At 44.9% G+C, this 26,755-nt stretch overlaps 1 protein-coding gene across 10 annotated transcripts; it reads left to right on the top strand.

The window, feature by feature from the left end:
• The first annotated feature begins 258 nt into the window (after positions 1 to 258).
• On the top strand, positions 259 to 24,843 carry LOC118503696 (venom dipeptidyl peptidase 4). 10 transcript variants are annotated; one of them, XM_036037249.1, is made up of 6 exons: positions 259 to 702; positions 4,404 to 4,714; positions 21,465 to 21,953; positions 22,018 to 23,044; positions 23,112 to 23,875; positions 23,947 to 24,843. In XM_036037249.1, the coding sequence occupies exons 2-6, from the start codon at positions 4,466 to 4,468 to the stop codon at positions 24,040 to 24,042; spliced, it is 2,625 nt and encodes an 874-aa protein (XP_035893142.1). In that variant the 5' UTR covers positions 259 to 702; positions 4,404 to 4,465; the 3' UTR covers positions 24,043 to 24,843. The 10 variants fall into 10 exon arrangements, with proteins under 10 accessions (XP_035893142.1, XP_035893140.1, XP_035893141.1 ...); XM_036037247.1 differs by having other exon boundaries at positions 259 to 711; XM_036037248.1 differs by lacking the exon at positions 259 to 702 and adding an exon at positions 750 to 1,155.
• The last annotated feature ends 1,912 nt before the right edge of the window (positions 24,844 to 26,755 follow it).

Genomic DNA, 26,755 nt, shown 5'->3' with positions numbered 1-26,755 from the left:
TTTCTATTTTTCCTAATTACCTTCTGCGTAAACCAATTCCCCAATGTAATAATAAAACCAAGAAAACCCTCTTTTCCCTACGTTTACAACCTTACCTTGACCATAAAGCGAAGCCACTTTTCTTTCCACCCAACCGACGCTCTCTCTCTCGCACTTTAGTCGCTTCACTCTCTCTCGCTCGCTCGCTCATTCGCACACGTTCTCTCGGTGCTTTCTTACACCACCGGGAACCAATTCCGTTCTCGCGTTCTCCGGCACTGGTAAATGGAGCTGCCACGACGGGGTTCGGTGCTTGGTAGCGAATCGCGGGGTTTTTATTTCACGCTACGTTTTGCGAACACGCGGCCGCGCGAGACCCGCTGCACCGACACGAATCTTTCGGGAAGACTTTCGATCTCGCTGAACCGGACCGGATGAGAAAGCTGCTGTGAGAGTGTTTCGAAGTGTGTGTGTTGTGTTTACGTGGTTGTTCCCCCTGAGCTCTGGATCAAGTGAAGTGAATTATTTTACCTTAAAAAGTAGTGGAAATATGCTGCAGAACTGTGATCGTACAGATGAAATGTCAACAGTTCAGTTGCCGTGGTCCAGCTGATTGAGGTGGTTCCGTGTGAAAAAAGTTACATCTCAAACGGGAGTGAAGAAAAGAAAGAAAAGTGTCCAAGTACACTATGCCCCGTATGCAATGACTTGCTGCTGATAGGGGAAAAAAGGGTGAGTTTTGCGTACTTAGTAGGCGACGTATTTTTAACACAAACACACCCCGCCATTCAGCGGTACGGGGTTGTGTGCACACGTGTGTTTGGTGAACAAGAAGAAGTAAACGACGGAAGTAAGTGGTAGCAGTAGTGGAAGGGGAAACGATCTTGCCTCCATCATCCAAGTAGCCATGGGGTGGTTGCGAAGATTTTGAGGTCAAGATTGAGAGCGCATCTTCTTCATCTTGCCACAAAACCAACCACGCGATCGCGATGTGAATGTAGCAGTGTGTCTGTGTAACGTTAGTGTGCGTCAGTGGCAGACGCTACCGCTGTGTTGTTGTTTGTTTATTGCAACACCGCGGTTGGGTTGGACTGGTTGAAGGGCCCGGTGTTGGAAGCTGTGAAGGACAACGATCGGGCGATCGTTAAGAGATGATGCCAGCCGTTGGATTTAGCGGTGAGAATTTTGATTGGAATAAAACGAAGATGGGATGCTGTGTTCTCAACAGCCAGTAAACCTGTTTTCTGCTGTAAGGAGAAGACTTAAGCTTCTTGATTAGCCAGAAATGCAAATTTTTTTTTTTGCTCACCAAATTTCAAGTGGGCCTTTGACTCGCAAAAAGAAAGTTCCCGTTGCCGGTTAATTAAAATGCACACCTAAGTGATGATGTGTTTCCAGCATCGATAACTTTCCTCGAACAAAAGCCATCACCATACTGCTTTGGTGTGTATCTTATCAACCCGCTTGTGCGATACCTTGAGAGAAAAACGGAGCTTGTTTGTTCAGCTGGAACTTCTCCAGCAGACGCACGTTTTGTCGTCACTTACAAATTCAATATTTTCTCAGGTCGCATGGAGCTATTTTCCACGGTGTGATCAGATGTTTGTGATCGTTTCGTTTGTTATTGCTTGTGTGGTAGTGATCGGTGTGTGGATCGATCGAGCGTTGGGGAATTTGTAGGGTTTTCAAAAAGTTTGGTTCGGGTGTATGAACTGGTTTTTGTTTCATGTTCACAATTTGCCAGGATTGATTTATAATGTTCAAGTGTTGACAAACTTCAAAGTAGTAGAGCACGAAGCTTTTAGTATATTATATTCTATTAGTGACACGAAATGCTGGCGAACTTATTAAAAACATTCCAACATCGAAGATACAGGATATGGCAATCAAAGTATTTCTGCATTCTTTTGTCCATTGCAGCCAGTTAGTGACCGATTTTGGTCAGTAATTTTAATCAAGTGGTCAGTGGAACTGTCTGTGGACGAGACATTTATTTAATTATAACAACAACAAAAAACTGATTAATTTTGATGGGGCGCCGGTCGTCGCACGGCAGTACCGGGAATCAAACCCCATTCAGACTGTCTCCGTCATTGCACAGGACTGGCTATTAAGCTGCGGGTAAAAGCTAGTCAAGGAAAGCCAGACAAAGGCAGGCCAAGTCCTCTCGAGGTTGTAGAGCCCAATTAAGAAGAAACTGATTTCTGTAAAGTATATTCTATGTTACTTTGGTATCCTGTTTTATACACGTTAGATTTATTCTAAAATTACAACAAATGGTCTTACAATACGAACAGATAAAATATAAGTTCAAACGGATACGGTATGTCCTGGTTAACGGTCGAGGGAGAAGTCCGACTCTCGTGGGAGCCTCTACCTGTGTCCTGTTGCTCACGTCATCAAGGTGACCATCGACTGTCACTTGTGAGTGACACATAAAGCGCAGCATACACAGGCTCCCAACAGTTACAATTTCCAAGTCCATGCAAAGCATATTCGTAGGGGTAAAGTGTTTAACCTAATGACTCATCAAATTATAAATTTTCTCCTGTTTGTTGTTCCTATTCATTTTAAATACATACAGGCTCCCAACAGTTACAATTTCCGAGTCCATGCAAAGCATATTCGTAGGGTTAAAGTGTGCCTAATGATTCATCAAATTATAAATTTTCTACTGTTTGTTGTTCCTATTCATTTTAAATAAAAAATATTAAATAAAAACTCGAGCCTGGCGGTAGAAGCGACAGCGGCGCCCGTCTTCACACGACAGGACCGGGGTTCAAATCTTATCTGGGCCTTTTCCCTGTAGTGTACATCTATGCGATATCAATAAGTCTAATAATAATAATAAAAAGAACGAAGAAGAAGATTAATTTAAATTAAAAAAAGCAAACCTCATTTATTTAAAATGAGTTGAAAACAATCACTCAGCAATACGGCCAGGCCGTTCTTTATGAATAAAAAAAGAGAACAATCACTCTTCGCATGCTAAGTTAAAAAAATCCAGAAATAGTATATTTATATCATGTAAGAGATGAAGAATAAGGTATGAGGCTGATTTCCAGACATAATAAATGAAAAAAAAAACTATGGAAAATATTCGGCTAAAGTCTGAATAGATGCCCCCCCACTCACGAACACTCATTTTTGCAACTGAGTTACCCAAAAGGTTTATTTTTCAGACTTATTACTGTAAGTATTTATTTATTTATTATTTATTTATTATTTTTAATTATTATAGATTATGATTACAACAAATTTTAGAACTTTTGCTTAACTTTTTCCTAAATTTAAGGTAACTCAGTAGCGAAAAGTGAGGGCCGTGAGTGGGGGGGGGGGGGCATCTATTCAGACTTTAGCCAAATATTGAATATTTCTTAGAATAAAAATATAAATAAAAAAAATTAAAACTAATAACATGAAAAGATAAAATAAGAAAGCAGATGGCAAATAGGCCTTAGTCAAAATGCTATATAAATTGTCCCTGAAATTCTAGATATCGTTCAGTTCAACATCCCGAACTAAACCGCAAATAGAAGCAACGCGAACTTTTCAATTCACCCAACCGCCTCCATTCACATTGGCTCAGGTGAACCATACCCCAAGCCAGTCAGTACGGTGTCTTATGTTTTCAAACAACATGATCTTTAACAAGCTTTATTGCCACTCCCTGATCCCTTCCCATGCCGCGTGTCTATTTTCTATTATTAATGCATCTATTTATTTCTCACCGTGGACTTGGGAACGGCTGCGAAAAATGTGGCATAAAATTGCACTTGCAAAAGTTAAGCGCCATCGTGGCAGTGATTTTTATGTAACTTGTGCCAGAGATCTACAGCGCACCAACGGCAAAGAATGATAAGCATGCACTTTGTCAACAACAGCCTGCCCTGCCTGCCACGCTGTCGTCGTCGGCCTACAGGTTCATCATTAGGTCGGGGATTTTTCGGTCACGTTGAGACCTGGTGGCCGGCAGGCTTTGTGCTCCGCTCCGTTCCGGTTTTGCTTTGATTGATGGAAACGTGCGCGATTGGAAGGGGCGGGACGGTGAAGCTTCCAGTTTGAAGCTGCCCTAGATTGAGTCGGAGCATTTGCGATAAGTCACAAACTGTTCCGAAACAGTGGAGGAAAAGCGAGATAAAACAGCAGAATGGTATGAGCGAGATGTAGTGTGATAAAGCGGACAGAAAGGGCATCGCGAAAGAGGCGAGTCAACATTTGACCTGATGTCCTTGGAAATATTACGAAAAAAATTGATTTAAAAACAGATGGGTTTTGTCTGCCTTCCTGCTACCAAACCGAAGACGACCTTGCTTTGGGATTTTTTAATTTTAAACATCATATCGTCAGATTAATTTGTTTTTAACATAGATAATACAATCTGTTGAAAAATATTTTAATACGGCACTTTTTTTTCTTTCAAGCCATCTGACGTTACCTCACCTCAGCTAACTAAGAAGCTACCATTAACGGCGTGAGAGAAATTATGAACATCGTAAGAACTCACAAGCGGACATATCAACGGTTGGCTCAGAACGATTTTGAAACCAGCCGGGATCTGGTGTCGGGCGGAAGTAGCGATTCTGAGCCAGGGGAGTACGCCGACAGTGACGATCCCGAGGCGACGCTAACCACAGGCCGCAGATGGTTGCGGACGGCGCACGGTGTCATCGTAGACGTTGATCCACTGCGTGCGGCGAGGGGTAAGGCGAACATGAAAGCAGATATGTATAAGGTAAGTGAAGTGTGCGATGTCTCTAGCCATGGGAACCCCGCGGTGGAAGTTGATCGAGTGTGAGAAGATCGCATTACATGTTCCTTTGCTGTGTGAAGGTTACTCATGGTATTAGCCGTTTGAGCGTCAGGTGCTGCTTGAAGTGGTGGTCGAATTTACTCAAGGTCGAATGATCATTTGTTGGTCAACAAATGCGTTTCAGTAGGTTTGGCGAGGGAATTCAAGAAACGTAGGGCTCTCAAATTTAGGTAACTCATCAAAGAGCATTGAAAGTTGAGCGAAGAAGAGTCGTGACTGTCTTCGTAAGCTGCCCAAGTCTCTGCCTTCTTCTTCTTCTTCGTCTTCTTCCTTGACACTTACTTACTTATCAGGCGGTACAACGGCTTTGCGGTCTTGGCCCGCTGCAACCCATCCTCGATACCGCTCACGGTTTAGCGCCGTCGTCTGCCAACGCCATCACTTCATCTCAATTTGGGCCTACCACGCCTCCCCTCTGTCCGTGTGGACGGCCTAAAAGGACTTTACGGGCTGGGTCGTCCGGTGTCATTTTCATGACGTGACTAGCCCCCACCGGAGCCTGGCGATTCTAATTCACTGCACGATGGTGAGGAGATCATCGTACACAGCTCGCTCGTAGGGCTCGTCATTGTAGCAGCGACGGGACCAAGAATCCTTCCAACTACAACCTTGAAAGGTCTCGGCCTGACAACCAAATTCTGGTTTTCTGTGGCCTGATTTAACCCGTAGCGTATGGGGAGGCGATCTGGATTGGATTTGAACCCCGGTCTTGCCGTGTGAAGACCTGCGCCTTTATCACCTCGGCCACCAGACCGCCCCCCTTAGGTGCGAAGAATACTGAAGCTTTGCGTTGAAAACATTCTGAATTTTATGATCTACATATTGTTGATAAGGAGGCTTCTCAATAACAGCTACAGAAGAGGTTGCTGATCAGGAATCAGTATGTCTTTTGGCGAAGCTTTACCACTTTCGCAAGACCTTAGACACGTTACAAGAATTGATGATGAGGATCTAAATTGTTTTGGACACCCTTGATTCTGAAATACTGGGCTGCCCTACTGCTCCACAAGGAGTCAGGTTGGAATCAGCTTCCTGTATCCTGGCATCAACACTCATCAAGACGTTCATCGATTGTTGTTCACAAGTTAAGCTACTTGTTCTTACTTGGCCTGCCTCATTGGCTATGGCTATCTATCTCTCTTGAAGACATGACCTGGTGTCCAATACGTTTCCAGGAAACGCGGCCCATGGCTGCACTCCTCCACTTGATCCAGCCAACGAGCTCACTGTGCTCCTCTACGACTCATACCGAACGGGTTGCTGGCGAGCACCTTCCTGGTAGGGCATGAGTCCGGCATCCTCATTGCGTGCCCTAACCAGCGTGTTCTTCCGGCCTAATGATAATTAATTATTATTAACTTTATTTTATATGAAAAGGAAGTTCTTTAACATTTTACTCCATAAGGGGGCCGCCAGGAAATTTGAAACAGTCAACTAGCTCGCACATAATCCTTGACCACACGAAAGAAAGCACATAAATATATCGCTAATTTTCTCCCAAATTACCCAACGTCATGCATCGAAGCCCAACACTGCTTCCTCTATCCATTGTCGTTCAACCCTTCACAGCTAATTTACACACGCGACTAACTTCCAGCGTAAGCACAATAATTAAGCGCACTAAAAGGTGTGTAATTAAACCTGCCTGATACGTAAATATATCACGACGAGCTACTACCGTATGCAGAGCTCCCGCTGGTGCATTTTAATACATTCGCGCCATTCGCATGCCTGGCTTTGATTAGGAGGGAAATGGTGTAGACAATGCTTGCAATTATCGCTCTCTCTCTCGCCCGAGTTTCACACCCATTATGCTGTGCACCCTGTGTTTGGTTTACTCTGCATGAAGACACTTGGGTGGTTTTGTTAAGAAAAAAAACTCATGCAAATGCGAACTCAACCTTGCATTGTTAACAGAAGCGATTTACAAGCCGTACACAATCACACAATCCTAGTCGTTAGCTGGAACTCAGCTGGCAAAATGTGGGTCGAACTGGGTGAACATGTGCATATTGCACATGGTTTATCAAAGTTGTTGTAGGATGGATTGTTTTCTTGGCCCACTGTTGCTGCTACGATTCCCATCGATGGGAATCTCTTTTGGGGCCTCTCCGGACTCATCTCTTCAATAACAGCTCAGTTTACACGGTACAGCAAACAGCTTGCCTGCTGGCCTAGAACCATCATCATCGACCCTCTTTGTTCGTCGGCGGGACATTTACCATCCATTAACGCGTCCAAACACGCACGAAACCGACCGCCAGCTATCTGATGGTTCGAATCTCTGTACTGGCCTGACCATCTTCGCCGGAGCCAAAGATTTCCTAGTGAAGATGTGTTGTGCGTGTGTGGGGGGCAATTAATGCAGCTCACTGTCGGCAAAGGACGGGTCTTAATCGTTCGTTTGTGCCTCAATTGGTTTCATCCTGATTAGGCCGATGCCTGCATGTGGGCCGATTTGGTGACGGTGACGGCTCGACGGCCTGCCTGACACTTCTCCGTCCGCACAGCCAGCCGAAAAGAACATGAAAGCCTCCGACTGACCCGTGGGGGGGATAGTATAATAGGTTTAATTGCAGTTTGGCAGCGTATGAGACATACCGTGGATGAGGAGAACTAGGAACTGCAACAACCCCGCACGAACGGCGTTACGGTTCGAAGGACCGGACGTTTCTTAGCCTCGTCGTTACGTCGGCATTTAACCTTGACAGGGAAAGTGAAAGGCAAGCAAGTGGCTCCTCCAGTGCAGCGAGACAGAGATGTGAGAAGATTGGTTTGAAAGCGATACCGAAACCGCAAAGTTTATCCACTTTGCTCAACCACTTTCTAGCAACGGCACGGCCAAGTTACACGTTACACGGCTCGTACTTCCTTCCACCAGCTTGCGGTAAAGCGTGCGGCCGCCGGTAAAGGCAACAAGTCGTCGTTTGTTGTGTTGTGTTTATGCAGCGTCCAGCGTGCGAGCAGTTAAATGCCGGTTGATGCTCCCCCGTGTTACGTGGTGGAGCTGTGAGAACGATGCTCAATAAAGAGAGTGCGTTACTCGCGTGAGCATTCGAGCAGTTTGTAACGCTTCGAGCACTGTTGGCAGTTGGGAGAATCAAATTGGGTCAACATTTTTAAATTTTGGAATTTAAATGCAGCAATTGGCGGTAATTCTGGCTTGAGCCATTCCAATAGTTATTTTTATAGATTAGATTTTCTGAGACTCTACTTCAATTCTTATTATGATTGTATTTCGTTAGTAATGTTTAAGTTTGAGTGGAAAACTACCACTCTGAGTCACTGGATTTGTGGACCCATCTCGGTTCAGTATTCAGTATTTATTCATGATCTTATCTAGGATCTTAAGCAAATAGCGACACTCAGAACATTTCTACAAGTGAGTAAGCAAGTGCTCTCAATGTAACAGGTGGATTATTAACACTTTGACTGCCATGTCACCCATTCCGTAGATATTCATAGTATTTCGAATAGGTCATCCATGTCATAATGTTGTGATTAACAGCCACACACAGCCATTCGTTGTGCCGTATTCCTTCTCAAAAATAAATAAATTAAATAAATAAATAAATAAATATATGTATTGAACAAGAGTTGGAAAATCAGTTATAAAGATCTTGCGATCGTGCGACTTTTATCGGATGACTTACTCGTTTTCTTGGCATATCTGCTAAACAACAAGTGACTAGTTAATGTTGAAGTAGATTTCAGAATCTTTTAAATTTAAATAAGTATTTGTGACTGTTCTCTGATTGTTCGCTACAACAATTGTAAACATAGTTTTGTTAAGTTTAAACATTTTTTTATATCTCAGCAAGAGCTTTACTTTTTTATAAACGTCCTCAACTCCGCAAACTGAATTGTGACGGTGAGAAAGTAATAGCTATATCGGTTACATTGGATCCGACAAATGATGTGACATTAAATGCGGGCGCACTTAAATGGGAAACAGCAAGAGACCCACATTGGGTAACTTCAATTCCCCTCAAGCAGTTTTCCTCCCAATAGAAAAAAAAAACATTTAAACCTTGCCAACAAAAAACCTATTATTTAAGGTCAATTGTTGTACTTCCAAAATGGAACCAAAACAGAAACCAAATTTGCTCATTATATACAACAAAAAGCGTGTGATATTTCCGTTTCGATTTTCGGTGAAAGTAAACCACCAATTTAAACCTCACGATGATCATCATGACGGATTGATGGACCTTATCGCTCCACACAGCACTCCCTCCACTGCACAGCGTCGCCTCATTACCAGCGTACAGCTAATGGCGGTTTGGATTTTTGAAGCAAATCAATGCACCCGATAATAATTCTCCCCTCTTCGCGGAAAAGCGTTCATATGCATGAAACGGAGAGAAAGTGAGCATACAAGCAAAACACAGTATCATCATAATGGATTTTTGATTTTTGAAAAATCATCACAATCAGTTGGATGCAGCTTCCCAATTTTCCACCACCCCCTCCCCATATGCGAGCGATTCAATTCGAGCACAGTTTTTCCCTCCATTTGTGAGAAATAGGGAGAGAGAAAAATTGCGTGCCAGGCCCCCCGTTTTCCTATGCGATGCTTAACTACCGGAGAGAGTCTCTGCCAATTCTCGCTCTCGGCTCTCCCGACCAGCACTGCTCGAATCGGAATGGGGCGCTGGTGATCGTGCGTTGCTGCACCGATGCTCGCAGATTCCGAACGCCACCAATTTCCGCGTGGTGTTCGTTGCGTGCGGTCCGGTATTCGGGTGTGTGTGGCCCACCGTTTTCGGCGGCGTTTGTCCACTTGGTTTAAGTGTTGCATGAAGGTGCGTACCGACGCTAAGTGTGTTGGTGTAAGTGGCGAAAGTATTAAGAGTTGAACAGGAAAAAAAATACACACAAAAACACCCTTCCTTAGTAAGTGGCCAGTGAGTTCTACAGCGACGTTTTTTTATTGTTGTCTTCTTCTGTGTTGCGTATGGCAACGTTTGTACGTCAGTCAGATTGTAATGCGACGATACGTTCTCTTTCGTTCGTATGCTAATTTGCGCTGCTTGCTGTGCTGCACCGTCATCAATTCGGTGATCCGATTTGTGATTTGTGGATCGTGACCATAAAGCAAAAAAAAAGGAGCGTCATACAACCTTGTGACCGAGTGGTTTCAAAACGAGGTGAACCGTCAAAAAAAAAAAAATGCGTGTGAATGCTTGTGTCTGTGTGTAAGTGCACCCGCGAGACCAGTAACCATGGAAACGATCAAACTGATCGTTAACTGTTCCGCCAGAGCTGTGCTTGCGAAGCGTTGGATGTGTGTGTGTGTGTTTCGCAAATGTGTCAAATTATTTTAATGACAGCTGTCATCCAATAGTAATAGAGGGTGATAGATCTTAAACAACTTAGCCAACACAAGATCCGTGTCCTATGCATCAGATTGCAACATCAAGAATACCTTAACGTCACAAAACCCTTCCCCGGTGTTTCCCAGCGCCAATCTGTATTGTTATCTAATTTGTGCACTTCCAATTAGATTTCACACTGCGTAAGCTTTCTCTAAACACCGTGTCCGGCCGCTGTCCACTGACACAGCATGGCCGCGACGAAAGCCAAACAAACAGCCGTGGTGGTGGTGGACGCACGGTTGCTGCTGTAAATTGCTTGCCCGTACCCTTTTTAGTCCAATGCACCAGTGTGGGCAACTGGAGCCCACCAGCGTGAGTGAATGAAAAAGAAAATCAAATTAAATAACGGCTACTGTAATGCGCTGTGTGGCTGTGCGTCGTTGTTGTTGCAACTCCACGATGATCAACGGCGTTATGCTCGCTTCCTTGTTTGGGTTACCTTTTTTTTTTTTTCATCGCGAGCCCTACGCCATCGGCATTGTAAAATGGCAATGTATCATCATGTTCGCCTTTTCTTCTTGTCTCCTTTGGATTATTTTTATTACAAACTCTGTTGTTCACCACCTCTCGCTGCACGATTTGGTGTGTGCGTTCTAGGTGTCGCCGGCGCACGTGGCCGAGAACGTGGAACGTGGTTTTGATTTACACCGAAGAATCTGCATACAAACTGCATTCTAGCGTAGTAGAACGGACGCGAGAATAAGGTGTGTGTGTGTGTGTGTTAAAATGATGGATTGGTTGTGTGTACATGTGTTGGATGAACATTGTTAAATTATAGCCACGACAGACATACCGACAACTCCTTCCTCTTCATGATTTATAGGTTTTTAAAATTAATTTCACTTCATTTTGAGTTTTATTCGGTGCCTCTTGTGTGACTTATCTTCTTTACTCAAGCAAACTTAAAGTCATCGTAACACAGTTTGATAGCTCGTCAAGAACGTACGAATAGCTGATAACAGGCGTCGCGGGTCGTTATGCGCTCATCACGAGGGTTGATCATAAAACATCTTTTATGGTCACCTTTCAAGCACCTTAATCTGCGCCTAATCGTTGATAATGTGTTCAAGTTGGGCGAGAGAATTCCGCGCTAACTCCCTCACTACACAAGGGCAACAAAAGACTGGGCTGGACCGAAGTGAGTAGCGAAGGAAGAAAACAAAATCCCAGTCGAGTGGCCAGTAAGAATTCATTTCCAATGACATTCCCTCAAATGTCTGGCACATGTTTTGCTAAGTGCAATTACATCAAATGACAGGTAATGGTTATCATCTCGCAAAAATCTATTGACGACCCGAGAACGGAGACACCCAAGACGGATGTGCCATTTCGTAAGACTTGTTTATCTGATTCCTTTACGTCATGCTCTTCTGGTCGGGTAAAGGTGACAGAAAGGGAATGTTTCCCCCCCCCCCCCCAAACAACAAGGCAAAAGGGAGAGTGGGATGAACTAACATTAGCAAAACACCCGAGTGTAGAAGAACTTCTTCTCGAAAGATTGCTCCGTACAGGGCAATCTTAATGTGCTGCTTGTTGTGCAGGAATCGTGAGGCTAATTTTTTGCTTCTCATGTCTCTGCATACCTCCCAATTGAATCTTACCGATCGAAACCGGTTTCCTGAGCATGATCGATGCCTTTTTGGTTTTGGTTTTTGTTTTGGATGGTTAGGAAAAAATCTCATACCCGCGGAGGCTGGTTGACGGTGGTGTCCACTGCGTTTGCACAAGTTCTCCGATCGGAATAACGGCAAGACTTCTTGCAAGGCTCCTGACTTAATTTAATAGGTGGGCTCTTTGGTGGTGTTGGTGGTGGTGGAATTGGCTGCTCAAGGTTTACCAGTTTGTGTATAGTAGGACAGTGGGGGTGATATCTAGCTCTCGTGAGGTCAGCTCTCGCAAAGATCATCAGAAAATGTCACAATGAACGGATGTGAAATTCTCAGTCCGTTTGCATGGGGGTTTGTTGAAATACTATTGTGATGAAATACACAGTGTGGCTAACATGAGTAGGTACAAGTTGGAACGATGCTTCTAGTGATGTCTTTTCGATGATCTTTACTGACTTTAACGTCAGGATGAAGGAAGAATCTGCGATGTCTTCCGTTTGAGGACTCCAATTGAAGGAACATACGTCTATGTACATGGTCATCATCGGACGCGATACATGAATATGATACTAATTTTTATGGAGCAGCGCGACCATAATTTCCGGACCATGGCACGGTATGACCAGGGTTCTATTCCCATCCAGATCGCCTCCCTATCCAATCACAGAAAGTCAGAAATAGCAGGCCGAGACCTGGCGAGCTGAGGAAGGAAGGAAGGACCATCATTTATTGATCGGACAAATCAGATTGCTTGGTTGACCTTAAGTCGTCGGATTTTGTGGATTTATCAACAAACAAACGAAATGAAAATCTGATTGACCATTGGCGTAGACCTTCATACAAATCAGAGACTATCAGAGGACCAGATTTCCAACGTCTGATTAGTTTTGTTTTAAATTAAAAATTTGTTTTTTAACATTTGGCGATCATAAGAGTCCATTCGGCTCCAAGATACTCCAAAAAAAGAGAGAGATACAAATATTTTCAATTGTGTATCAACTCTTATTGTTATCTTTGTGTTTAGTTAATGCTTACTTTTTTTAATCCTTAGCTTACTTTCAATAAATTTTCATTAAAATCATGTGCTCTTTCAATTAAATTTTTAATTTTCCGTTCTTATAACAAATAGCTTCACTTTCTAATTATTTAGAAATAGTTACAGTCCACTTTCATTCCTATCTCCATCAATGTGTTTTTTTTTATCTTTTCTTGTGTCATACAAATTCCTACATACGTCTACTAATTTGTTAACAAGCAACTATACCATCAACGAGCGATAGTGGTTTGACATTTCTAATCTCAATCGCATGACAGATATGACAGTTTGCCATTTTTGTAACGCTCCGTATCAACCCACCTGTACGGTTGCATCTAAAAAACCCGACAGCTGATGGCATCATTATCATTATCGTTCCATCTCACCACCATCACCATCGTCATCGAGATCGTGTTTTTTTGAGTGCTTATCATTGCGAGCTTCGTGGAATCTTGATCACACTAGACACACTGGGTAGACGCCCGGGTAGTGTCAATCAGTTCGAACGCCCCACTCCAGGGGCGTTTTCTTCTCCCGAAGAAATTGACCCCTCCAATGGAAGTGGGGTCAGTGTTAAGTGATAGATCTAGCCACTCACCAACCAGTAGCACCGTGACAGCTGTACTTCCAACCCATATCGAGCGGGAGATCGATGGCGGAGTGTCATGTGTTGAGGCTTTCTAAGCTTACAAACAATTGCAGTTGATTGTAAGGCAAACAAGTAGCAGGGAGGGAAAGTGAGCTACATATGGCAGCGGACGGTTGTGTTACTCAATACGTCCGAGATGTTGTCGTAGGTAACGGTTCCCCTCGAAACGGTATTGCACCTGAAACGAATTTCTAATGTCAGCCGTTCCGTATTTTGCATACTGGTTTGCCTCTAAAATGTGGCTCACGCTTCTTATTTCACCGAGCCGAGTCTTTAAGCAATTTACCAATCGTGGGTTTTCGCCTCCCCATGTTCCCCATTCAAATCACGTTGAAAGCATTGTGTTTGATACTTTGTAACAAAATCTGCAAAGAAGCCGCAACCTTTTTTTTTAAAAGGAACAGAACACCACCAGTAAGGTTTTTCTTCCAACGTTCGTGCGAGATCAATTCTCGGGGTGAGGTTTCATTCAAAGAAATGCTTAAAAATCAATTTAAAAATTCCTTCTCCCATTGTAAGTCGCTATTTAGTTTTACCAGAAACATAGCCCAAGTGCCGACAGAGGATAAAACGAAATCGTACGGAATGCTGCTTTGAACGGAAACGCTTGACTTCCATTGAGGTGTTTCAATCTAACGTTTCCCGATAGCTTCAATAGTTCGCACAATGTCCCCTTCGCACAGGAAGATTAAAATGTCCCCTCCCTCGGTTTATCGATGGCAAACATTGTTTAATCCGGTGACGAAAAGTAACACCGGAGGTAAGATTTGCTTTACTTCCTTCATCCCAGTTCCCGAGGCACTAAACACTAAAGGTGTGCAAACGTCAAGGTTCATAAATAATGTACACTTTGGACATTCAACGGCATACGTCGGGTAGGGCCGTGTGATAAGTGACAGTTTAACGATGACCGGATGGCTGGTGTGTGGCGGGATGAAGTAGTAATGGTACGGATAGCCCTTAAGGTCAGGAAGGTAACAGTCCACGGAGACTGGGGAGGGGGGTAAAAACCGTTTCCTCGAGAGGTCCTTTTGAGAAGAAGAAGCGGATGTGATGATGCTCGTATGCTACGAGAGACTATGCTGTTTCCATTTCCTCGTGCTTTTGTTGTTGCTTTCCTGGTACCAGTACACGGTCGAGCCCGTCAAGACGACATCGTCATGAAAAATGCAAACGTGCATCCTGAGTGCATCCTGACGGTGCAATTCCTTACGCCATACGGCGTGTGTGTTTGGGTGCCCACTTTATAGCCCCCCGTCGGTCTCCCCAAAGCTTCCTTCCAATGTTATCCTTTCGAAATGGTGGACATAGGGGAGGGATGAATACTTACAAGACAGATGCCACTTACCCAGCTGTGTTAGATCAGACCAGATTTTGCCCTAACCCCTCTGTATGTGCCGACTCAGGACATGCCGCGAGCGCGGCTTGTGGATGGTAATGTATGAACTCAAGTGCAGAGTGAATATCTTGCCAGTGCCTGGTAATCGTTGAGTACTTTTGCGTCTCCATTTTTGTCGCCACCCTTAAAGGGCAATAAAGTGAGGAATCTTTAGGAAGCCGAGGCCTCGCTGCCCAATAACCAAAGAAGCGCGTCCCAACGGACCGAGTTAATTAATGTTAATCGAACTGAGAACACACACTACGATGATGGATTACGAGTTAAAGAACGCGTCGGCTTTGTGGATGTTGTTTTCTTTCTCTTAACATCACCAGCGGACTGTTACCGAAAGGTCGTTACCGTTACTCATCGCCCAGCAATATTTGCGCTTCCCAGAACCCGTGCGTGTGTAACGTAACTGGTCCGTGACGACCAATCGCCATTGGCCGGCCGGCGGGTGACAAATCGGTCAATCAAATTGGATAAGTTTTAGATGAACCTTAATTAGAGCGAATCGTTCCGAATCATTGGAGAAAGGGGGTGCTACTCGTTGCGCCCTTGTCGCTAGGCCCACGGAAGCGCACACATTGTATCCTTCCAGCAAAAGGGCAACAGTTAGTGTGCTACACGTGGTGAACCTTTTGGAATGCAGATAAATACTACTCCAAGGGTCTTTTTGATATGATTAACTGTTATTATAAGTAGGGCAAGTGAAGCGCGTTTTACCACGCTCATTTAAGAGGCCTTTTGACACGGTTTTATGGATTACCGGGTCAATTTTTTTTAACAGATGTTTCACGACTAGCACATTTTAGATTTTTTTTTTAGATGACAATGAAAGACACGAATTAGAATTGTGTTTTAAAGGCCAACAGCATCCCAAAATCCTACAATGAAGAAATATTCACCTTAGCAGCTTCAATTAAGCGAACAAGCTCATAGTAAACAATATCAAGCCAGTCCCACCACTAGTTGAATTATGATGATATTCTAAATTATGATTAATTTAACCAAGAATGCAATCTGTATCATGATTCACTGGTCATCATTCTCAATAACGTGATTGAGATGGCTGTGGAGGTTGAATCATCCCATAAGAATTTTGCAGATTTAAGACCGCGTTTACTCAGGCTGGAATTGCTAATATCTTTAAAGAGTGTGCTGAGTAACAACCAACACACTTGGTTCTCAGAGCTTTGTTGCGTCTGGTGCTATATAGTTCTTACAGAGATCCTTATCCTTAAACTTATTCTATTGATCCCATGCAAAATCTCATCATTTGAATTTTGTAGAGGATTAATTCCTAAATTCGCTGCTAAGTACTTCCTACAGCCTGCTTTGAATGAAGTCGGCCAACCCTTAACGTATGTCATCTCTTAATGCACACAAAGTTTAAATAATAAAACTATTTCGAAAAATGCCAAATAATCATTCTATTGCCCGATAGTGTTAAACTTAAGACCCAATTTTCCGGTACGTCACACCGTAACGGAAGATAACTAACACTTAAACACGATATATTATTTAAATAAGTGATTCTCGATGGTTGAAAAGCTCACAAGTGAGAGCGAGAGCTTGAGTAGTCACGAGTGCTTGGAAACAATTTACAAACATTGTTCACTGCGCTGCAGGCGTGGAAAATTGGTTGCTAATTCGCTATTGCAATTCTTTTCCCACCCGTGCCGGATCCGATTCCGGACAGTGCTCGTCACGTGCTGTCAAGGTGCTGTTAAACGGTAATTTAAGCACAACGTCCACTGCGGTAATCGTCACAAGACACCACCAGGAAGGAAGTTTCATCGTGTCAAAGCTGTTGGATGGTTTTCAGAAGGAAGCGTTACGGTAGAAGGATCGTTACTGGTTGGATAGGGGATAGAGCAGGGTAGAGAAATCATTTCTCAAAAAGCATTAAATTGATCGTTTAGATTGGCTCTATTAATCGAACCACGGGCAGGAAATCAAGTCAGTGACGAATTTCGGTCCCGGTTTCTGCTTGGACGGTTTTATCAATGGGTTATCAATTTATCTTTTCATTGGATGCTATTTTTAGAGATGGTCTGCCTCCCAATCACAACGTATGCTCTGGGCGTATCTGACTGTGCTTTAATGTCTTTATCAAGTGTTTGGAGATTTTATTCAAAATTAATACGACGTTTAAGGAATATTTACGGAATAAATAGTAACGGAAGTGTATTCGAAAATTGTATAATTAATAATTGATATGAATAGCTCAGAATATATAATATTTAGCTGATCCCACCAGATAAATTGTTTATCATATTTCTTCTTATTATGGTTAGGGCAGCCTGAATAAGGTTTATTTTTATCCGGGGCGGCCCGGTAGTAAATGCCACAGTGGTGCCGATCATCACATGGCAGGACCGGGGTTCAAATCCCGTCCGGGCCTCTCCCCTGTAATGAGGACTGACTATCCAACTATGTAGTCTTGAAAGCCAGAAAAGGTCGTAAGACCAAGAAGAAAGAGAGAGAGAGAAGGTTTTTTTTTATATTAGCTATTCTTTGTGATCAGAAGATTACTCCGACTCATTTAAGTTCGGAAAAGGTATGCAAAAATTTATACTTTGTACAATAAAATAAAAAATAGGAGGAAGTACGGCCACAATTTTTTATTGACAATTTTGATCAAATTTTGACTGTGCCTTTTTTAATTTTTTGAACTACTTCAAAAAACAGCTAAAAAACAGCTTTCAACAAATAGGTTTTGTAATGTATAACACATTCTGTTATACAAGTAAAAAGTTGTATGAAAAAGTTGTTTTCTTTTCTGCGTTAGACAATTTTCTTTACTGTGCTTTTATCTTTCTTTTCTACCCACATGCCCTAACACCACTGCCCTTATGATTTTAACCTACTAAAACTAATGTTCACTAATTACTGATACCGATAGTACACTGCTCCGTAAGTATCACTGCTGGTGCGCTTATCGAACACACACGTTCAGGTAAAACATGCCGGTTTTGATTGAGCACACACACCCTTCGATTCCGGCTTTTAACCGAGCGAAAACCCGGGGTAGTTGTAAATGAACTACATCCGTTGCCGATAAAAAAACACACACACGCACCATGCCCCAGAAAAGAAAACAGCACAGCACCACCACCCAGCCAAAATTTATTTGTCTTCCAGAGGAGAAGAATCTCTTTCAAGTATTTAAGAATCTGTTATTGCGTGCCACCCTTTTTTTCCACGTACAATCGGAGCAAAAAACGATGGCTGTATTTCCGTTCGATTATTTCTTTCCACCGCCAGGGCAGGGCGCACAAACATTTAGCTGGAACTCTTCTAGAGGTATCACTCACTCACTTACTTATCCAACGTTGGTCGGATGGATGTTTGTACAGATGGGATTTACCCTCACTGACAGGCGAAAAGGCGTATTGCGCGATAGAACAGCACCGTGTGACATGAAAAAGCTTCTTGCTGCAGTTTTACCACCGAGCAACACTTCTTACCACCGACCGAAATAAGCCGTGCCTGCCAGGGTAGGGTGTGGGATTCAGTCACCGACGGGCAGGCAGACAGTTCGGCGATCAGAGCTTGTGCTTCTGGCAGAAGCGGGAAACACTTTTTTCTACCATTTTGTCTTACAATCTTTAGTAATTGGGATAGCAAAAAATTACAAATATTGTGAACTGTTCTCTAGCTCCCTCTAGATTGTAAAGGGGGTAGAAGAGTGTGCGCGTGTGTGTTTGACTAAAGTGTGGAGAGAACGGTGGCACCACAACTGAACGAGTCTTCCAACATGGCAGCTTCCAGTGGCAATTCCATCGAGATCGGACAATCGGATCAGGTAAATACGCTTTCCAAATCCCAATCTTAAGCGCAACGGTTTTTGTTTGGAATAGGAAGAGCTCTTAGCTGCACAAAACAAAAACAGTCCCACAAGCGGCTGTATAGTGAATCAATCAACTTCACACTCCAGCTGCAAAACTGTTCGTCCCGCCAGCCATGGCTAAAGTCTCTTCTTTGCTACCATTTCCTTCGATTGCGCCATGCTTGGCAGTTGCATAATATAATAAACATTTCGCTCCCTCTCGCTTACACTACCCAAGCACCAAATGGTCGCGTGTTGCGTAGTGCGCGAAATTGTAAATACCGATAAATGGCCAACCGTCGAACGATGCGCGATCGTAATACACCCCGGGACACTATTCCACTTGCTCCGGTGGCGGTGGCGGTGGTCAACGATCTTGCCCGTACCGATTTCATGAGCAAACATTGTTCCTTGTGCTTTCTTTGCAGGTGGTAAGTGCGGGCACGTGAAGCATCGTGGTGTGTCTTATGCCGACGTGCCGAGAGGGTAGCCACCCAACCCACTACACCTCCAAACGGTCCACAAAGTTGGGAAAGGAATGGCCCCATTTTCGGTTCGGTCCGGTGTGACTGGCATGAAAATGAAAACTCAAATCACCGAATTTGGGTCGTACTTGCTATGGTTGGCAATTAGCGACGTGCCGCCATCACGAGCCAAACGCTCAGTCAGTGTCTTCCGGATCGGTTCCACTTTCCCTTGGTCCGGACCTTGGTACCAACAAGTACTCCTCGCGCGGGACGCTCCGTCGGTTGTACCAGGGTCGGAAGTTCGGAGCTCTGTTACGAAAGGCTCCAGGAACAGGTTTCTCGTGACCGGTTGTGTCCGCACTGTGTTACGTTACTCAGTGCGCGTGTAATGCGGTCCGCAAAGACACGAACGAACGACATTATAGAAGGACTATCGAGCTAACTATCGGGGGGAAAACACGGACGGAAATACCTTTTGAGTTATTTGCCTTCGATGAGGAAAGATCTTCTTCCCCCGGCCGGGCCATCACCAATTACTACCCCTTAATTGAATCTTACCAAAGATTATCGCGCTCGATTTGGTTAGCAATACGTACGTACGACCGTGACTCGTCACACTTGTCCTGGCCCTTAAGTTAAGATAACATTGTTACCAACAATAGCTCAATATAGCGGCTATCGATTTCGATAAGATGTTGCCGACAGGGCAACATGTTCCTTATTTATACGATCAATAACCTTTACAATTGGATGTCGATAAAGGCGCGGGGCAAACTGCTCCAAAATGTGCAATTAGATATTGGTGGACAGATAGAGGGATGGATGTATTTATTTGTCCGATTCACGGTGAGTTTCCCCGGAATAGGCTGAACGCGCATAGGGATGTGGACCAGGTGTTAAGCTTCTTGTGAAGATTACTTGACCAGTGCCAAGACGATTAGCTTCATTTCAATGAAGACCTTCATGAGACACTATACTCGGAGTAAATTGTCAAGTTGAAAGGTTCTTAACAACTACTTTTAAAATTAGAGACAGTAGAGAGAACATTAGGTAACAACGGATAAGATACACTCCTTTTAGTGACACGTGGCGTCAGACATGTAATCCCGTGTGAAAGCTGTATGATCCTTGATCGTCTAACAATAGGACTTATCACAAGGTTTTTGGGATAGTAATAGCAATATTCGAACCACTTCTAGATTCTGTTTAGAATTATTCCATTTATGGGACTGGCATCTGTTGCACTTTGCCGACATCCTGCAAGTTAAGGAAAAGTCCTTTCAGCCATTTTTGGGCTCAAATATTTTTGGTGGCGGAAGCTATATCTGGTCAACATCTTACTGACTAACTTATCAGGCAACAATCCTAGACACCGCTCGATGTGTAGAGCCGTCGTCTGCCAATCCATTACCTCGGCAGTTTTGACGGAAGCTTCCACGCCATCACTCTATGTTAATTTGGGCCTACCACGCCTCCTCTGACTGTATGGTCGAACCAAAAGGACTTTACGGGCTGGGTAGTCCGGTGTCATTCTCATGACATGAACAGTCCACCTGAGAGTCAACATCTTAATGCATTGAGAGTATACTTTTGATCGTAGTGCTTGGACAATTTAATGAAGCGATCTTAGTTACGTATTCCAAGGCAGAGGGAAACGAAATATTCTTGCATTTTGATGTACATCTTTTTGTATACCCATGTATAGAAAAAAGCATGCTGCCTTCCTTGTACACGGTGAAAGGAGTTTTAAAAACCGGATTTATGGATTTCAAGAGTTCAAAACTGACCTACCACAATTGGCTTCCTTGACTTGCTTTGAGGACTGGACTCAGTTCTCCAGTTCAGGCACCGCCGCTGGGGAGGTCCGGTGACCTAGGCGACAGCGGCGCCAGTCTAAGCACGGCAGGCAGGACCGGGGTTCAAATCCCATCCAGACCGCCTCTCCCCATAGGCTGGCCGGGCTGACTGCTTTGCTACGGTTAAATTCAAGTCACAGAAACCGAAAAATGGTAGGCCGGGACCTCTCGAGGTTGTAGTGCCAAGGAAGATGAAGAAGAAGGGATAGTCAGTCCTGCGTACGGTCAGATGGATGGTCTGGATGAGATGCGATTTGCGATCCTGCAGTATGAAAATGGCTGCCTGGCCGCCACAATTTAAATGACTTTTAGCTTAGATTGTATGCAAATATTGTCCTTATTTCACTGAATCAAATGCGATTACTTCCCTAGGGATCTGTCAACCAGGGGGGACTACTTACGTCTCTAATCTAATTCCATTGAAACTTACATACCTTCCATTCTCGTTGTCCTCCCATCTCTCCAGGAACTCGTCAGCTCTGGCAAACGAAGCCTTCGGTGGTACCTTCTGCTCGGTACGGTTGCCGTCATCGTTACCGTAGTTACCGTCGCACTCGTCGTCATCCTAACGGCCAGCAACGATGAAGAAAGTGGTCCAGAAACGGCCCCGATCATCCGCGAGGGAGAACCGATCACGTTGGAAGATTTCCTGCAGGGTCGCTTATCGGCTGCCGGTTTTACCGGTACCTGGACCGCGAATGGGAAGATCATCTTCCGCGATGACTTCGGTTCGGTGATGGTGTACGATCCGGAGCAGAACGACACGAAAACACTGCTCGGTGTGGCGAACGAGGAGCAGCTGCAGGGCTTCAAGTTTGATCTCTCACCCGATGGGAAGTATCTGCTGGTGGCGCGTGGCTACAGTAAGATCTTCCGGCACAGCTACCTGGCGCTGTACGATATCGTGGATATGACGACCAAGCAGGTCTTCCCGATAACAGTTGGCGGACAAAGGGTATGTGCGTTGATGGGAGTCCCAACTTTTCGTCACCCGTTTCGTCTAACTGTTTTCTTTTTAGCGCGCCCTGAACCTGGTCGAATGGAGCCCTGTGAACCACTCGTTCGTGTTCGTCTACCAGAACAATCTGTACTACCGGGAAACGCCATCCGCGGCGGAGGTGCAGATCACAACCGACGGTAGCCCAAGCGTCTACAACGGTATCCCGGATTGGGTTTACGAGGAGGAGGTGTTCTCCACCAACATTGCCACCTGGTTCTCACCCGACGGTGAGCGTATCGCGTTCATTCGCTTCAACGACACGGAAACGCCGCTGATGAAGATCCCCATCTATGGGCCACCGGGCAACCCGGACTATCAGTATCCGCGTGAGCTTTCACTGCACTACCCAAAGGTGGGTACGAAAAATCCCGAGGTGCACCTGTTCCAGTACGATCTGCGTGCACGCAAGCTGCAGGAGATTGAGCCACCGGGCGAGCTGGTGAATCAGAACCGTGACCACATCATTACGAGCGTTGGATGGACGAAGGAACGGCTCATAACGATCTGGAAGAACCGCGTCCAGAATCATGCGATTATACGTTCCTGCACGCCGGACGTGGTGCCCGGAATGCCCCAATGTAGGACGGTGCATGAAATTAGCCAGATGGGCGGATGGTTGGATCTGTTCAGTGCGCCGGTGTTTAACGGTGCCGGAACACACTTCCTCATCATTGCTTCTTCACGCCAAGGTGCTGCCGGTGACTATAAGCACGTGACGATGGTCTCCACCACAGAGCGTACGGCTGTAGCGTTGACGAAGGGGACGTTCGTTGTGCAGGACATTCTGCGGTGGGATGCGGAAAGCAATATGATCTTCTACACGGCCAACACGGCGGAAGAGTCGCACGTGCTGCATGTGTACGCGATGGATGGTGGACAAGCGAATGCGGTTCCTCAGTGTTTGACCTGTGATGTGGAGGTGGGTGCGAAGCAAAGCTTCTTCAACGCACAGATGAGTCCGAACGGTGGCAATTATTTGGTGCTGGAAGCGCGTGGTCCTAACGTACCGTGGACGCACGTGTTCCAGTGGAGTGTGACCAACAAGGGTAGGTTAAAGAGGCACTCCAAAGTGAGCAAAATTCTTACGTTATGTTCAATTTTTCTTTAATACAGTTGTGCAGCTGAAGCTGATGAAGATTTGGGAATCGAACGACTATCTGCAGCGTGCGCTCAAGGGTAAAGCGATACCGCGGGTAGAAATACACGAGGTTGAGCTCGACAATGGATTCACGGCGAAGGCTATGCTGCTCATCCCACCCGGAACGAATACTTCCAGCGCCGCTGTTAAGCACCCGATGCTGGTGGATGTTTACGGTGGTCCAAACTCGGCAAATGTCGTTGGCACGTGGTCGATCGGTTGGGGAACTCATCTAGCTTCGAACCGGTCGGTCGTGTACGCCAAGATTGATGGCCGTGGTAGTGGACTGCGTGGTGATAAGCTTTTGTACCAGATCTACCGTAAGCTCGGTACTGTGGAGGTACAGGATCAGATTGAAGGAGCGAAGAAGCTGTCGGAAAAGCTTCCCTTCATTGATCCCGAAAGGATCGCTATCTGGGGCTGGAGTTACGGTGGTTACGCTTCCGCGATGGCACTCGCACAGGACACCAAACACGTGTTCCAGTGTGCCGTGTCGGTGGCGCCCGTTACCGATTGGCTGTTCTACGATTCCATCTACACGGAGCGTTACATGGGACTGCCGTCGGTGGCTGACAATCGGCATGGTTACGAAACATCCCGACTAACTGCCCTGCACGAAAGGTTCCGCAACCGGACGTACCTGCTCGTGCACGGTACGTACGACGACAACGTACACTTCCAGCAAGCGATGCAACTGTCCCGCGCACTCGAAACGCACGACATTATGTTCAAGCAGGTGGTAAGTAGTGGTGCAGAAGCTCAACCACCTCAACACCTACAAACTGTCCAATTTTTCTTCACCATTTGTAGAGCTACCCAGACGAGGATCATAGTCTGGCAGGTGTGCGGCCCCATCTTTACCACACGCTTGGTAAATTCTTCAGCGAGTGCTTAAAGCTAGACTAAAGCGGCAAGGCGGGCAGCGGCAACCGAACGGGCGTACTGAGTATTGTGTTCGCATTCCACAACAATCCTTGGGCGGCTCACCCTTAACTCCTCTCCTCTACTCGGTTTTCTTATCGGTTTCCGTTCCAATGCTGTGCGTGAGCTCGCAATTCCCTTCGCAGTGATTTGTTTTTAGGGGTTTAATGCTTGCAATGGGGTTTGTTACACGCATAAAGCATTATGCCTGTACATACTAGTTAAGGGATAGAAAGAGAGAGAGAGAGAGTTTCAGAGAGAGTTTGCGTCGCAAGTGATCAGTTCCGCCAGGGAAGCATTTGTGTCGTTAGTGGAGATGATTGTTTGTTTTGTTTTTTTTAAATAGTGGAAAATCGAGAAGAAAACAGGGATGCTGTAACATGTTTTGAAACTGTGTACATATAGAGAGGCCGGGTGTTAAGAATTTGAACAGCAGCAGCATGAGCAGCGATGAAAATGGAAGCGAAAGAGCGATGATGCAGGTGCAAGTAGTACAACGTGTTTGTAAAACACTAGTCAAAGAATTTTTATCTTTTTCTCCCCCCCCCCCCCCCCCCCCCCCCCCGAGTGCTGACGAAGAGAGAACAAGATTGAAACTATACCACATCACAGCAACATAGTAGCAGGGGAGCAGTATGAGAATTGTAAAATGATTAATATTACCCCGTCATGCATACACGCGCACACACACTCCTTGTTCGAAGCAGTGCAAATATAGAAGAAAAGGGGTATTGTTGAAGAAGAAGGGGAAGCGATTAGAATATAAATGGTTTGTTTTACTCGTCATTCATTTGCCGTTTAACGATCAACGATGGGTATTAAGAATTTATTGAGAAAAGTTGAGAATAGTAGTGGAAGTTGGCATCGTACTTACGGTTACGGCTGCACTTGATCCAATTAGCTTCAAAGCTCAACACCTACAAGCACCTTCCAGGAAAAAGGACCTCACCTTCCTTTGCTATTTAGCTTTGCCGCCCGTCAGGATGTTCGAGGTCTCCGTCATTGCTTCCTAGGTGCGATCGATAATTCTGATAACAGCCTGAGCAGCAAAATAGTATGGTCTACTGGCACGAGTCCTTCGAGTTATCAGGCGCTACAACCGCTTTGCGGTCTTGGCCTGCTGAAACAATCCTCGAATCCTCGATCCATCCGGAAATGACCATCGTCGGGATATGTTTTCCTTAGTTCGCTCTAAGAAGAGAACTCTTCGTTATATATTTCGTAGAACATTATCGTCAAAGTAACGACTCGTGCCAGTAGAGATTCACCATACTATTTTGCTGCTCTGGCTGTTATCAGAATTATCGATCGCACCTAGGAAGCAGAACTTGTCTACCCCTCGTTGTGATCGTTACTCAGCATCCTTTGTGAGAACGTGGCTTCGTTATGCAAAAGGTCAGCAGAGGAAGATCTCAATTCCTCTCACGCTATAAAGCTGTCCTTTGCCAATCCAACATCGTGCCTTTTCTAGTGGACGTGTTGTCTTAAGGGGCTTTTCTGCCATTCTCATAGCATGACCAGCCCACCGGAGCCTTTGCGAGATTTGTTTGCTGCAAATATTGGAAATAGATTAACATCTATCCCCTTATCCTTGCTGACTCTTAGCCGAAGATAGTTAAAATTTTGGAGGGCTTTAGGCTTCAAAGATGCAATTTTGAGCTTCTCGCTCTATTCTTTGATTAGCTGTTACTACATAGGAAAGCCTCGAACCAATGATATCTATGTCATCACTGTATGTCAGGGTATGGATTTGGCTTTGGATCTTTGGGACCTCATTCAACTGTTTTCTGTCTATTGTCACATATGTGTGTTACAACTATTGCGAATAAGGCTTAACTATTGCTTAACCATATCTCTCGGTACAGATTGCTTATGCGTAGAAATGGATGAGGCAGTTTTGCTGTTGTTTTTCAGGTGATTTTTTCGCAATAAGTATGATGGCTAGGTCGGTATCAAGTTGGCAGGTGTCTCGGTGTGTAGTGTATCCATGGCAATCGATGACGATGTGGCAGACGGTAATGTCTACACCACAGAAGCTGCCAAGAGGTGAACTGGATCTGTCGAGAAGATGGATGGAGCGAAGTTTTGTGGAGAGGTCTAGATTGTGCCAGCGTTAGTGAACCGGATGACGTCTCTGTGTGAAAGAAAGCGGTGTGGTTATGACCCGGAATCCAACCGAAAACTATTGTAGGTGATGAGCGGATGTCGTCAAGGAGTTGGATGTGGGGGTTTTTAAGTAGATTACGTTCAGAATGTCGGACCTCTTCAGCAGCAAGTCGGTTGGCTATTGCTTCGGCTTACAAGGTAGATATGTGGTTAGGAAGCTTGATGACGCAGTTGTCGTAGTTGGAATGGATCCCACACCCGACTGACTCCCAATTAACGAAGCCGTCTATGGAGCTGTGGCGATTGGTATTTGGTTCGGATCGATTGTATGGGAAATGATAGCAAAGGATCTGGAGAGCTTTCCGTCCTAGTATACCTCCTTTCTGCCGATAGCGCCATCTGTCGGCCATTATTTGTTGGCTCTCGTCCTCCGCCTGCCGACTTCTTTAGTTGCTTTCTAGTCATTCAAAATTGGCGTCTTCTATCCACCATGGTTGCAACGTGTATCAAGATCTGGAGCATACTTCCAGGAAGTCTTTTTCACCTCCTTTAACGGAGTTTTCTAATCACTTTAAACAGGCCTGCGTCGTCA

Source organism: Anopheles stephensi, chromosome 2, assembly GCF_013141755.1.
Source record: "Anopheles stephensi strain Indian chromosome 2, UCI_ANSTEP_V1.0, whole genome shotgun sequence".
NCBI lineage: Eukaryota > Metazoa > Arthropoda > Insecta > Diptera > Culicidae > Anopheles > Anopheles stephensi.
Note: the sequence above shows the minus strand (reverse complement) of the source record. Positions and strands in the feature narration are given on the sequence as shown.